At 29.5% G+C, this 13,567-nt stretch overlaps 2 protein-coding genes and 1 non-coding gene across 3 annotated transcripts; 2 read left to right on the top strand and 1 right to left on the bottom strand.

Annotated features, from left to right (window-relative positions):
• The first annotated feature begins 757 nt into the window (after positions 1–757).
• On the top strand, positions 758–4,478 carry LOC116775137 (trypsin-like). The gene is made up of 4 exons (XM_032667960.2): positions 758–1,141; positions 1,254–1,506; positions 3,117–3,305; positions 3,670–4,478. The coding sequence occupies exons 1-4, from the start codon at positions 900–902 to the stop codon at positions 3,874–3,876; spliced, it is 891 nt and encodes a 296-aa protein (XP_032523851.2). The 5' UTR covers positions 758–899; the 3' UTR covers positions 3,877–4,478.
• Positions 4,479–6,788: 2,310 nt separating this feature from the next.
• LOC116775136 (probable metabolite transport protein CsbC) lies at positions 6,789–12,221 on the bottom strand. The gene is made up of 7 exons (XM_032667958.2): positions 11,871–12,221; positions 10,841–11,046; positions 10,431–10,742; positions 9,404–9,536; positions 9,058–9,266; positions 8,458–8,646; positions 6,789–7,096 (listed from the first exon to the last, which is right to left on the bottom strand). The coding sequence occupies exons 1-7, from the start codon at positions 11,953–11,955 to the stop codon at positions 6,863–6,865; spliced, it is 1,368 nt and encodes a 455-aa protein (XP_032523849.2). The 5' UTR covers positions 11,956–12,221; the 3' UTR covers positions 6,789–6,862.
• On the top strand, positions 9,757–9,829 carry Trnar-ucg (transfer RNA arginine (anticodon UCG)). Its single transcript has one exon. It is a non-coding gene; the product is annotated as a tRNA-Arg (tRNA).
• Positions 12,222–13,567: the final 1,346 nt, after the last annotated feature.

Raw genomic sequence — 13,567 nt, 5'->3', positions numbered from 1 at the left:
ATTTAGTACACTTGATGAAGTCTTCGCCGACCAAACGACGGATATTGAATAACCGTTAAGCACATTATAACACTAGGCAGTCGTTTTTAAAAACTACCCTCTTATTGTTTCTATTTACATTTGCAATAGTGAGTCAATTCACGAACTAATAATATTAACAATTATAATTGTTAAACATTTTACCACTACAATTCAGTAAATCATTACAATCTTAATTTGTTTAGATATTTATACATACTTTTGGTCATAATTAAAGATAGATATACGTTTATATAAATAATTAATCATAATTTAGTTTGTGATTAGGGTAACGTATATATAATATAACGTATATATATATATAATAATGAATAATTACATCCAAACATGCTAATTAAATAATCTCTCCCCTCCTCTCCTCTCCTTATCAATCCTCTTCCCTCTAGATATTTTATTCCAATATGTTGCCAATCTCTCCAATCATCAGAACAAACTGAATTGTTCAAAATGTAAATGTTCTTGGAGTATTAGATAAGTTTATAAAAATTCTAAGAGTGTCTTTAAATCAAAACGATCGGTATTTTAACCTTTTGAAATCGCGAAAGGTATATAAGAAGATTATTGAAAAGAAAACCATTTCTTATGACAATTATTTAAATGAAAAAGAAAGAAAAAAATTCTTAAAGCAAAGGCCTGTTACGAAAGTTTTCAAATAAACAAACACCGTATGTAGTACAGTCATTTTGCTCAAAATGTTTACAAATTTGAACTGCTGATATTACAGTTTAGACGTAACTCTAATATCGTTTAAAAACTGTTAAAACTGAAACACTAAAAAGTGTTTATTGCGAAATTAACAATCTGATTTCAAGAGTTATAATGGCAATAAGGTTTGCGCCTTAAAATATAATATTTGAGACATGAACACGTATATTTCATGCTTTATTATGACTGTTTCTTTTAACATCCCCGTAATGAATACGTTTAGTTCTTCTATAAATGATACGACATCAAATTTGGATGGTCTCGGGGAGCATGCGATAGTTACTAACAGTGAAACCTTCCCGTACATGGTGGCGATATTGAAAAAATCAGTTTATATCAGCGCTGGAGCATTAATTGACCAAAGCTGGGTCCTCACGGGTGCTGATTCCTTGTTTATGTGAGCATTTTTAATTATATATATATAGACTTACCGCCTAATCCGTCTCTGTGATAAGATTTCAAATAAAACATCTTGAAGTTGGAATCTCAAATTTAATATTTTATTTTAGGATTAGAGAAACTACGAGGTTCATACGAGTTCGTCTTGGCAGTGTTAATTACAAGGAGGGGGGTTATGTGACCGGTATTAAATTCTTCGAAATCCATCCTTACTTCGACGACAGTAAGCCACTTTTTGACGTGGCGCTTATAAAACTACCCGAACCAGTGAGAATGACCCCCAGTTTGAATCCAATAAGACTCCAAAAAAGATATCGTGATGTGATCCCAACTCATTTCACGGTAACCGCGTGGCCGAGACGGGTGAGTCTTGCAATTAAGATGGAGGTTATTAAAAATGATTTGTACATTTTATTAAGAAACCTGAAGTCTTGAAAAAATTTCACACTATTTTACATGATTATATTATTTATATTGGAGGTATAGGTTTTACACAATCTTTTTATGCAAAACAATTTCCATTTTTAAAGTAAACTAGGTCAATAATATAAGTAAATATGACTTAACATGTCTTTTAGCTAAAGTTGTTTCTGTCTATTGACATAAATGTTTTATATTATGAAATGGCTTCTGGCAATACCTTCTATCCTCTTCTCAGTCCAATATTTCTGTTTCAATGAGCTTATCTTAAAGTAAAAAGTGGCCCGTGGTACGAATATCTATTTATTTAAAACGTAATATGAAAAAATATATGGTGTTATGGGAAAATTTAGCTCTAGTTTATTTAATAAAAATTCGATATGATTAAAAATGGACTGTAGATTTTGTGCAAGCTCAGGGTAATTTAATTTATTATAGAGACTGGTATGTAATATTTTGAATTCAGTGTTTGGAATCGTGCACATTTTGATAGATTTATAATTATATATTTAAATATTTCTTTATGTTTTATGAGTTTCCATAATTTAAAATGCATAAAAATGTAAGAAAGTAAGCATGTCGGCTGATAGCTCTCATGGCCATTAATAAGGAATACTTTGTAAAGGTAATATTAAAAATAATATAACGATTTCTCTACAAAGTTATTTGCAAGAAAGAACAAGTTTTTTTATTCATATTATGATTATAATATGTCATGATAAGTTATTCTGTAAGTTTTCATAGAACGAAAACTTAAACAATTTCTTTCTCTAAAACATAAGGCTGAAATGTAAAACTTAGTTGCTAACAGTTAGCTAATGAAACTTATGTAATGATTTGTTATGATTAAAATTATTAAAATTATTCATCGTAACTCAATACTTAAGATGAAAATACAAAGTGGAATTAATGACTCCACAAAAACAATTATATACGCAAGTAGCGATTGAGAGGATACTATAGTGCGAGGGCATTCCAGGAAGGAGATTATTTAATTATATGTAAAAGCAGAAGTTTTAATAGTGTGAGTGACTTATTTGGTAAATGGATAATCTAACTGTCAGAAATAGTAATAGTTATGGCAGCATTTTCTACACACAGTTGTGTTGACATGTTACTTCAATAAACTATTTCACAAATAAAAACGTTGACATTGGCAAAATATTCCACGATTCCACTGCGAATGAAGCTTTAAAAAAATTGAATTAAAAAAAATAAATAAAATAAAATAAAATTATACGCGTCGAAAAATTAGATTGTTGAATTATTTTTCTCCAGAACTTCATTCCTCGCCGATGGTATACTATTCATTCATTGACGGACAAATGACTATATGATAATACTGACCTGTAGATTTTATTGGATAATTCAAATGATTATAAATAAAGACTGTATTTTCATCAGCATTGATTAATTATGTTCATTAATTACTTAACATTATATATTTCTTACACAATATACTATTTCGTCAATATTATTTATGTATCTCACTAGTGATCTAAATATTCACTTCAGTACATATAATTAATTTCCATATATAATAAAATTTTTAGGGCAGAAATACATCAGGTCATAAGGAATCCCTGGAGGATATCAAACGACGAAGATTGTTATCCGTAACTCATTTGCATCCGTTGGACAGTGAGCAATGTTCAGACGACCTTGACACTTGGGTGCCTGACTTTAATAATAAGAAATTAATCATGTGTCTTGAGCCACCTATTAATGGTGATCCTTGTGAGGTGACGTAAATTTAATTTTCACAAGAGATTTTTACTATTTAATCTTTTATTTAATTTGATTTCTTTATGATTTAAATTAAATGTGTTCTGTTCAAATTAATTTAGCATAATGTAACACGGTTTATTATGTTTTGTCATTCAAACTTAATGTGTACAAATAACAAGTTAATTCCTTTAACATATCTAGTTCCAAATTGAGTTGAAACCTTTAACCGATCAAAGAATGTAGTACATTCCAAGGTAAAGAAATGTAAAAAAAAATCTAGTTTTTTTTTATAAATTTTATATCAAAAGGATTAAACTATAATTTTTTCCAGATAAAAAATATATGTCTATTAATATCTTGTTTCTCTTTTATTTTCAGAGAGATATAGGTGCTCCGGTTGTTCTTAACGGGATTCTATGGGGCGTGATATCATCTTGGAAGTCTGAAGATTGTGATGTTGATGGTGATTCGATATTTATGTCCTTGGTGTCAGCTGTAGAGATCAGCTCCTGGATTCACTCCACTATTCACGCACATAGATGGACGAAAAAACACACCATAGATTACGACGACAACTTCATTTGAAAGTTATTTTATTTTAAACCCTTAATAAAATTGTTCCAACTTTTCCTTTGTAAACTTTTAGTTGGTTTGATGTAATATATAAAAAATTCTATGCAGTTCTTGATATTCCACAATAAGGCTCAATAAACGAATAAATATTATTGTTTGATAAAGGTATATCATAGAGATGGCTCTCATTAAGTTAGTCTCCTGGATTATCAATTTAACAGAAAAAAAAAATTTTCTGAACGGTGTTTAAGCTTTTGTTTTTTCAGAGGAAGTAAATAAAAAGTGTTTTGTGTTTTAGTTTTGCTGTGTTATAAATGAAACTAGTATTATTCGGATTTACTACGCGGATTTTATTATTTAAAAACTACATAATCCCGACGTTTCGGTTACTTTGCAGCAACCGTGATCACGGGCAGACGAGGTGTGTGTTATATTTTATTTTTCCGGATGAATCATGTTAAGCCACTGCAATATGTTGGTTCCTTTTTTTTCACTTTTTTCGAATATCACAGTAGTGTGTGGCTCCAATGGCTCCTAACATCTCATCTTCTGGAAAATTCTCTGGGGTTGTCTTTTCGTTAGTTTTTCCAATAAATAGTTCAATTATGCTTTCACGGATGCGGTTTTGATTTCGTAGTTTTGTATTTTTTATTCGCAAGACAGTTTCATTGCTTTGGTTTTTAGTTAAAACCCGTCAAATGAACGACTATGAGCTCTTCTACAAAATGATGTACGGCAATTTTGACCGATGATTATTTTATTAAGTGCCTCAAGCGTAGTGCCATTGAATGACAATTATAGCCTATGGATTTCCTTAAAATTTAATAAAATTTTATTATATATTTATTTTTTTACAGTTTTGTTTAGTTCAGAATAAAGAATTCAAGTCAAGCGTCTAATTAACGTCTTCAGTTATTTTGTATTTTCATATTGAACAGTTCGGAATTTAGAATAGATAACTTTTATTGATATTGAAACCTTGGTTTTTGACGTATCTTAATGTAATTAAACTAAATTTATTTTAACCATCTAATCTACTCATCGAACTGATCCTTCATCATCATCAGCCTATCGGAGCCCACTGCTGAGCAAAGGCCTCTTCTCACATTGAGAAGGTTAGAGCATTAATCACCACGCTTGCTCAAGATGGGTTGGCGATTTCAATTTTATAATTTGAAATTATAAGGCCAAGTTTCCTCACGATGTTTTCCTTCACCCTCCGTGAGTGGTGTCTAAATACTCTTAGAAAGTACATATGACTTGGAAAAGATCTCATCGGTGCTTGCCAGGTTTCGATCCTTAAATACCTTTTATTTTTCACTTCAGCACTGACCTTATGACATTATCGTGCTTTGTAGATCACATTGTCTAAAACCTTTCTGGTTATTATTATTTTTCTATAGTAAATATAATTAACATAACAATAGCTTCTCTTCAAACTAAAGTTAAGATACTCCTAGAAAAATTCAACTACCAGTAATGATATTAAAGCAGGCTAAATGGTTCATAAAATATATTATCGGTAAACACAAATTGTCATAGTCAACTATCACTTCGTAGAAATCCGGAATATTAAATTAACAACAATAAGGTTTCTGAATTTGGATATAAATTTAAATTGTTAATATTGGGCTATTCATAAATATTTTGCCTTACATAAGAAAAGTTGGATCCTTCACTTATTTTTTTCAATTCCTTTTTCTTTGAATATAATTAAAATTATCTTTAAGAAATGTTGAATTAAAATATTTCGAAATTTTTACTGTTTTCAATTCGAAAGTGTATTCCATTAGCACTTTTTTCACACATTTACTTTCACGGAGCTAGTAAATGTTCAACGGGTTGGATTAATTTGACTCGATTATAATTATCATAAACCAATTAGAGACCAATATTTTATCGACAGGCAAGAACTTTAAAAGTTATGCACTTTTAAATTTTTTCTAATTATGTTTGCAATAAGACTAACATTTGGGAAAATGAGCTGGAATAACGGATTCCACATCAATAGATTCATTCCTTAGAAATGTCCCAATTGCTCCTACTGTTAGCATCCACCACGAGCTGATGTAAACTTAGAAATGTCTTACTAAATGAACAGAGAAAAGGCGAAGTAAAAAAATAAATTAAAAATAACAAAAAGAAGATATACAAATTATAGAAGAAAAGTAGCACAAACACTCAGGAAGGAGACCTTTATAACGGTGTCTCTTGAATTACGTTTAATGTATGCATATGTCATGGGACACAAGAGTCTTCCTGAAATGGCGGAAACTCATTAACAAAAATATATGTGTTAATTTGAAATATGAATAAGGATTTGTAAAAATCATTTTTTTTAGCTATACCAAATTTAATCCTTAAATTAATATTGGTAGTTCAAATAAATTCAATTTGAAGAACAATGGAAGGCTGGCCATTTTTAAATTATACTGGTTCCTTTTAGAATATTACCATTATATTTATTTATTTAAACTGATAAGTTTAAGGTGTTTATGTTTCTATGAAAGTAAATGTGGTAAAACCATAATGGAAATAATGAAATTGTTTATAAATATTGTTTTTTGAATTTATAATATATTATGGCATATAATAATAAAATAGGTTAAATCCATGATTACCATACTAGCGCACACCTAAGACTTTACCGCATGGACTTTGGAATTGAGTACAGAGAGAAATTAATGTGTGATTTGGACAAGAGATATAGCACCCAACAGTCAACGCCATCTATCGTCTGTGCCACCTAGCTCTGTTTTATATGTACTTTTCTACACAAAATCCAGTTATGTCTAGGTCCCGTCGGAATTCCACAGATTTAGGTCTATTACGGTCTATTTGATATTGTGATGTATGTGAAATACTATTTTAAGGTATTCAAAAAAATATCATAATAAAAGGCAAGGGACTAAATAAATAAATAATAAGAAAACAGCATTTTTAATATAACATATTGCACATTTATAATAAGACTAGTCCCTTTTAAATTTAATTTCGGTTATTTTAATATGGGCACCCTCTTCATTTGCCTTTCTATTTGTCTAACTGTTTTATTGTTTATATTTGGTAAGACTGATAATGCATAGATCGCTCCATATAAATTAATACACGCGAAAATGTAAAACAGTGTGTACACACCAAAGAGTTCCTCGATCTTCTTCAATGTGAGGATGTGTACGAGCCTTAAAATTTCAGCGTATGTGAAGATTATGGCTAATACTGTTGCTCGAATCTGTAAGTATGGCAAATAAAAATAAAATTATTATAATTTTTAGAAAAAATATACCCATCTTATGTCTAGATTGTTAGTCATTGTTGGAAAGGCTAGAAAAGAAATGAAATATTTGTGTAAGTATACTATTAAGATTACATTAGTATTACAATTAACGGATAAAATTTGATGAAATATGTTCGGCGAGCTGTAACAGCATTACTTTAATATCATTCTTCATGTTCAAGTTATAATGACTTTAAAACAAAAATCACGTCTTATAAATAACAATTAACTTATCGAGTCAAATGAAATTTTTTTCACAAAAGGAAAAGAAATAACTATTTTGTGATATTGATTTCTCTTTTGTTGTATTTCCATTTATTTTCTTTTATTCATAATATTTTTGTGTGTGTTACGTGACGGTGTCATAGTGATAGTTAAATTAGATATTAAAAGAATTACGGTGTAATCGCAGGCCACGCTAAGCTTCTAAGTAAACTCGTTCATTCTACACGGGTCTGACTCAGCAGTTCCGTGTGAACAGACTTTTTAGTTTTATATTTCTTTTTCGAATATTTTAGAATATTGTGTCACTATTTGTTCACCCTTCGTACAATATAGTCGAACCAATTAATTGTAATTTAGATTTAAAATTAAATTAAGTCATTTAAATTTTGGTTTCATTGCATCCACCGACCGTCGAAATCATAATTTGTGTTAATTCTTGGCCATAATAAATGCAATGTACACACTATTAAACAACTTTCAAGGGACTGAGTGTTTCTACGCTAGAGTAATTGGTTGTTAATGGACATGTATGAAAGATTTCATTAAATTATTTTGTAATTATATGCATTTACTAGTACAATACATAGACATTTTAAACACGAATCGAAACTGAAACTAAACGAGATTACCATGATAACTGCCCCAACCTTACAAAGGTTTAGACCAAAGTGAACATTCTCATATACATCAAACAGAAAACAAACAAAAATTTGTTAACAATCCAGTACATTAGCCGGAGAAAATATGTACTACATAATAATATAATGACATCGCAAAGAAAATATGTTTCTTTGTCAGTTATAATAATTTATTGAAATTATTATATTCTATATTTTGTCGTACTGGAACTGTTTTCTGCACGTTTTTTCCATGAAGCGATGATTGTTAAAGGAAGTTTTAAGCACCAATAAAGAATATTGGAAATTTCATTTTTTTGGGTTATAATCATATTTATGATATGATTTATGACAACAATGACATTTGATTTTATGTTATACCATAACAAAGACCCTGATAGGCCTATCCAGTAACATGTAGGAACATCAAATATGTATTATATATTGGTTTAAGAAACAAAAAATAAGCATAACCTCCAAATTAAACATTTCCACCATAATCACTATTGGTAAACACCATGTGAGACCATATCCGAAAATTAAGACGTAATGCGCTGCTACAGGCAGCCATCTTAGTGACGTCACAGTCAGATCGGCTTGGGTGAACACTGCCAGCGTACCCATAGACAGCACCATGATGGAATATCCGAAAGTCAGAAGATACTTAAACAGAAATATGTGGTTACTTATAGTAGCATGGGATATTTTATATGCCAGAGCCAGAATTATTATAAAGTATTTACTAATCTCGAATACATTTAAACGAAACATAATTTTTTGGAGTATTGTATATATATACACTATATTTGTGAAAGTAAGAGTAAACATTTTAAAAATCGTTTTAAAATATTTCGTTCGTTTAAAACTTTAATAAGCTTCCACAATACGTAATTCAATGTTAATGGTTAGGTGGAAATAAAATTGAAATTTTATTTTATTTAAATATCAAAGTTGTTAGTAATATATTAACTAGGATTTTTCTAATCAATATGTAGTTAGTAGTTTATATGTATAGTAAAATAAAATATTATAGTAATTTATATTGAACCTAAGCTTACATAAAATAACACTCACTTTTCTTTGCACTATTTCAATAAGGGTTACACAAACAAGGGCGCCCACGGTCATGCATACTAACACCAAGCCCTTTTCAGTTTCCCCTGAAGTTTTCAATTGTATGAGGGTTTTATCCTGGTCCAGAAATAAAATGCTGCCACCAATAACTGTTATTGTACTCAACATAAAACCCACTTTTAATTCGTCCCAATATATTTTGTTTCTGTCTGAAATAATATAGTTATATGTTAAGGAAATTTTATACTTTAAATATGCAATATTTACTCTATAGTTATATTTGAAAAAACTTGTTTGGTTATAAGAATTATACAATAAGATTTAAAACTGAACATTAAACACTTACAAAGACATGAAATTAAAAATTTGCCATTTGGTTTGGCACGTTCGCTCTCTTCTGCAAGAACTTTTATTTTGTTTGTAACATGTAAATCTTCAGGAGACAGACATTTCAACTTTGCCACATTTATTTTAGCTTTCTGAAAATATTAACATTCATATATTAATATAATTATAATGACACTTATCATATAACAAAACAGTAATCGATTAGAATAATTGCTTTATAAGTGAGGATGAAAGTAACAAGATCACTCCTCGGAAAATTGTAAGCTATAGGCTTTATTAAAACCTCATCTATAAATAGAACCTTAAGTAAAACTTCTTAAGCGTTTCACAAAATAAGCCTACGTCTCAAGCGACCGTGTGGCCTAATGGATAAGGCGTCGGACTTCGGATCCGAAGATTGCAGGTTCGAGTCCTGTCACGGTCGGATTAATTTTAGTTTTTAATTTAGTATATCAAACGACATATACATCATAGGACTCCCTTTATTATATGTAATAATTTTATTTTCCATCTGTCATCACTTATTTCCGTATACCAATACTATTTTTTTATAAAATAAACTATATAACATACTGAAAGCAACAACGACCAAATTCAAATTCATTAATTTGTATAAATTAGTGGAAGTGTAAGCAGTTTTTTAAAGACATTTTCGGTGAAAAACATGAAAGTCTTGGAAAGAGTATTGAAGAATTTAAAAAAATAATAGAAGACAAATAGTTCAACTGAAGTCACAGCACTTAAAAAAATAGGTGAGAATTATTATGATTAGAAATATTGAAGGCTTTGTTTATCTTATGAGATTTTTATTTATCTTAACTTTGTAGTATCCTCTTATTTTCTATATCATTCATAATAACTCATTGATATACTTGAATAATTTAAAAATTACCATGTCAATATTGCAGTGAGATTATTTAGTGGATTACTGGCAACTATTCGTTTATTAATGTGAAAATTTCTTAGGATATTTTCAAGTATAGATGTAAACTAGAGAAATGTTTTAGCATGACTTATTAACCTACCTCAATTTTCCCAGTTCTAACCAAATAGCTTGGTGATTCCAAAACAATGATCAGCGCACAAAATTCAAACAACACCACGGCAGCTATCAGATACAGCATCTTATCTGAAGTCATCACCAGCTTTACTAAGTAACCGCAGCAAGTCATGAGCGCACTTAAAGATAGTGCTATCCCTCGGCTTCTAGTAGGAATGATTTCCCGGATGTAAATTGGCACAGAAAGAAACATGGCCGCTGTAGACACTCCAGTTAAAGCATGAACTATTATCGTTCCTATGTCGTTTGGTGTAATGAGAAATGGTATACAGGACGCCTTAAAAGAGATAATAATAATAAATAAGTATATAGGATAAATATATGAAAAAAAAACAAATAATAGATCAACAATATAATTATAAATAAGCAACTAACCCCCTGTAACAATATAACGACATATATACCAAACTTTCTGCCCCATATATCTATAAGGTAGCTATGTAAAGACAAGCTGAAGATAGCCCCAAGGAGCAAAGCTATAGTCGTCCAGGGAACTTCATCACTTGTTTTAAAGTGTCCCGAATGAATTGATATTGTAAGGTTATGGCTCTCCACTCCATGATTGAAGAATAGTAGGCTAACTAAAACAAAAATGCGATTCAAGAAAAAAAAATCTAATTATTCCTCATTGAAACAGCACTAAATAAATCCTCTAGGTAATAGAACCCCAATACTAGTCCAAAAAACAGTAAAGTTCACTATTTCAGTGTCTAGAGTACAGATTTTATCGTATATGAACAGGAATAGTTAGTTGTCATTCATAAATCGTGGAATATATTTATATAGCCAATTCATAAATCATAAAAAAAACCTTGTATCATGGGGCAATAGGTTTATTTTACGAACTCCGTTTACTAAAAGGAACTAACAATTTCATTACAAAGAAAAAAAAACCTTAACTTAGATACTTTCGCTTTGATGATTACAAATATACTATTAGAAAATCAGGACACAACAGAGCAAAGATTATATTTTTAAGATATGTATCAATAATAGCATTTTTAAAGGACCAACATTCATACATCAAATGCCCTCATTTCATTAGTGTAGCAATCATCAAATACTGTTTGGTTTTGCTAGTTACAAGCAAACAGTAACTTGGTTTTGTTTTGGAAAACACTAGATAATTAAGATATAAAAAACATATATTATAAACATAACAACATAACACACACTTTTCATTTTATCTTTAGTACTTATGAAGTCCATGTTGTTGGTCTATTCGAGACACAATAACAAAATAGTGAGTAAAATAAAACAAGAATAGATGCCTAGTTAAAAAATTATAACAAACCATTACTAAATAAACATTAAGCGACCACTTTAAATTTAAGACACAGAAATATAACTTGGGACTCAGTATTACATTTCCAGTTCAGAAAAATATTAATTGAGATAAACATACCAATGAATGCTAAGGCGTACTGCTTGAATGTCGAGCCTTTATTTTCTTCGTTATCTTCAACTACTCTAGTAATCGTAAACACCATGATGAAGAACAATGAAAATCAACACCAAAATACACCAATATTTCAAGTTTCCCTTACATAATATGACACAAGTACACCTGTTAACACCATAAAAGAAATGACTTAAAGATTCAAAGCCTAAGGTATATATTTGAATGGCTGTAAAGTTAGACCATCAGCAAATATTGACTCAGAAATTTAGTCTGTAAAGTCATGAGTAATAGAGGCTAAAGAGAATGTTGAATTACGTTCAACAAAAAGAAACGAGATACGTAGATGTCAGACTAGAAGCCAATTGTCAGCTAGATTGAGTCAATAACAGAACAACGCTGTTATCAATTGTAAAATGTTTTTAAGCCTCGTTTAAACTACTGGCAAGAAGCATTAATTGTTTTCTACCAGTTGACTTGCACGTGACCATTTTTTAAATTTACCTTAAATTTATCTAGGACTGAGACTTCATCTTGGAATCTCAAGTTTTTCACGAGATATCCTGATTCTACGCCATTTTCATATTTGTTTGGATAGTTGAAAATTTTGTTGATTTTGCCTGAAATCATAACCATCGTCTCTCATTCACACTTGAATATTGAATTAATTCATTTTCTTTATTCTTTCTTTTTATATGACCAGGATATACTTATAGAACATTTCAAATTACAACCGGCTAATCTGTGGCTATTAATTGTAATTATAAAAATAATCATGAAATCGAGAATTATTCTAAATTTAAATTTAACCCATTGTAACTTATTAAAAAAGTCTTTTCAATATCCAAGTATATAAATACAATTGTATTTTTTTTTTAATTTAAAAAAGCTATGAAATAATGAACAAAAGAGAAATCGATAAAAAGGTTACATTCAACATGTTTTTTTACATGTCATTTGTATCAAAATAATTATGATTTGAAATAGAGAATCGAATTGATCGAATTTAAAAAGACTCTTTGTACTGTTAAAATATTTTTTTATAATATGTGACTGTCTTTCTGGATTGGTTTAAATTTATACTGACAGGGCTTGATTTTATAGGAAAAGCCTTGGTTTTTAAGTGAAGAAAATGAAAAATAAATATAAATTTATTTGTTACTAATAAGACAAATATATAATTTGTTGATAAGAACCCAATATTATTAATATATGCATTAATTTGAACTTAATACAGTTAATTGATCCGTTCTTTATTACAAGTACATCTCATACCTCATGTCAATTGAAAGTTAAATATCTGGTCGAGAAACTATTCCTTGCAAACGAAAATCTTTTAATTTTTTTTATTTTACTTGTTTTTAAAGTTTATAGCTTTACATAAACCAGTAATTAAATAGTATAATAAAACCAGTAATTTAATAAACATCCTTATCATGTTGATATAATGTACGTGAGAAATATCAAGTAAGTAATTTGGTGACGTGAAGTAGAAAGAAATGTGGCGACCCTGTGACTTACTCTTGAATTCGCAGTCATATGTACATATATACGTGTAGATATATTTTTTTGGGATTTGTGTGTGTGCATATAAATATATACATATGCTGATATATACAGATAATAAAGCAAATATTCTGTATGTGTTTTCTGTATCAGTGTAGACTGTCATTACGAAACGAATCAAGTATATTTTTGTAAAA

Source organism: Danaus plexippus, chromosome 25, assembly GCF_018135715.1.
Source record: "Danaus plexippus chromosome 25, MEX_DaPlex, whole genome shotgun sequence".
Lineage (NCBI taxonomy): Eukaryota > Metazoa > Arthropoda > Insecta > Lepidoptera > Nymphalidae > Danaus > Danaus plexippus.
This window is presented reverse-complemented; position numbering and strand designations above follow the sequence as displayed.

Bases quoted from the DNA above. Each gene is read 5' to 3' on its own strand.
- LOC116775137 (XM_032667960.2), top strand. From the start codon at position 900: ATGAACACGTATATTTCATGCTTTATTATGACTGTTTCTTTTAACATC. The intron at 1,507-3,116 runs GTGAGTCTTGCA...TAAAATTTTTAG, and splicing joins TAACCGCGTGGCCGAGACGG to GGCAGAAATACATCAGGTCA. The intron at 3,306-3,669 runs GTGACGTAAATT...TTTTATTTTCAG, and splicing joins TTAATGGTGATCCTTGTGAG to AGAGATATAGGTGCTCCGGT.
- LOC116775136 (XM_032667958.2), bottom strand. From the start codon at position 11,955: ATGGTGTTTACGATTACTAGAGTAGTTGAAGATAACGAAGAAAATAAA. The intron at 11,047-11,870 runs GTATGTTTATCT...TTTTTGTTTTAG, and splicing joins GTACGCCTTAGCATTCATTG to TTAGCCTACTATTCTTCAAT. The intron at 7,097-8,457 runs GTTATGCTTATT...CCATACTTACAG, and splicing joins TGGAAATGTTTAATTTGGAG to ATTCGAGCAACAGTATTAGC.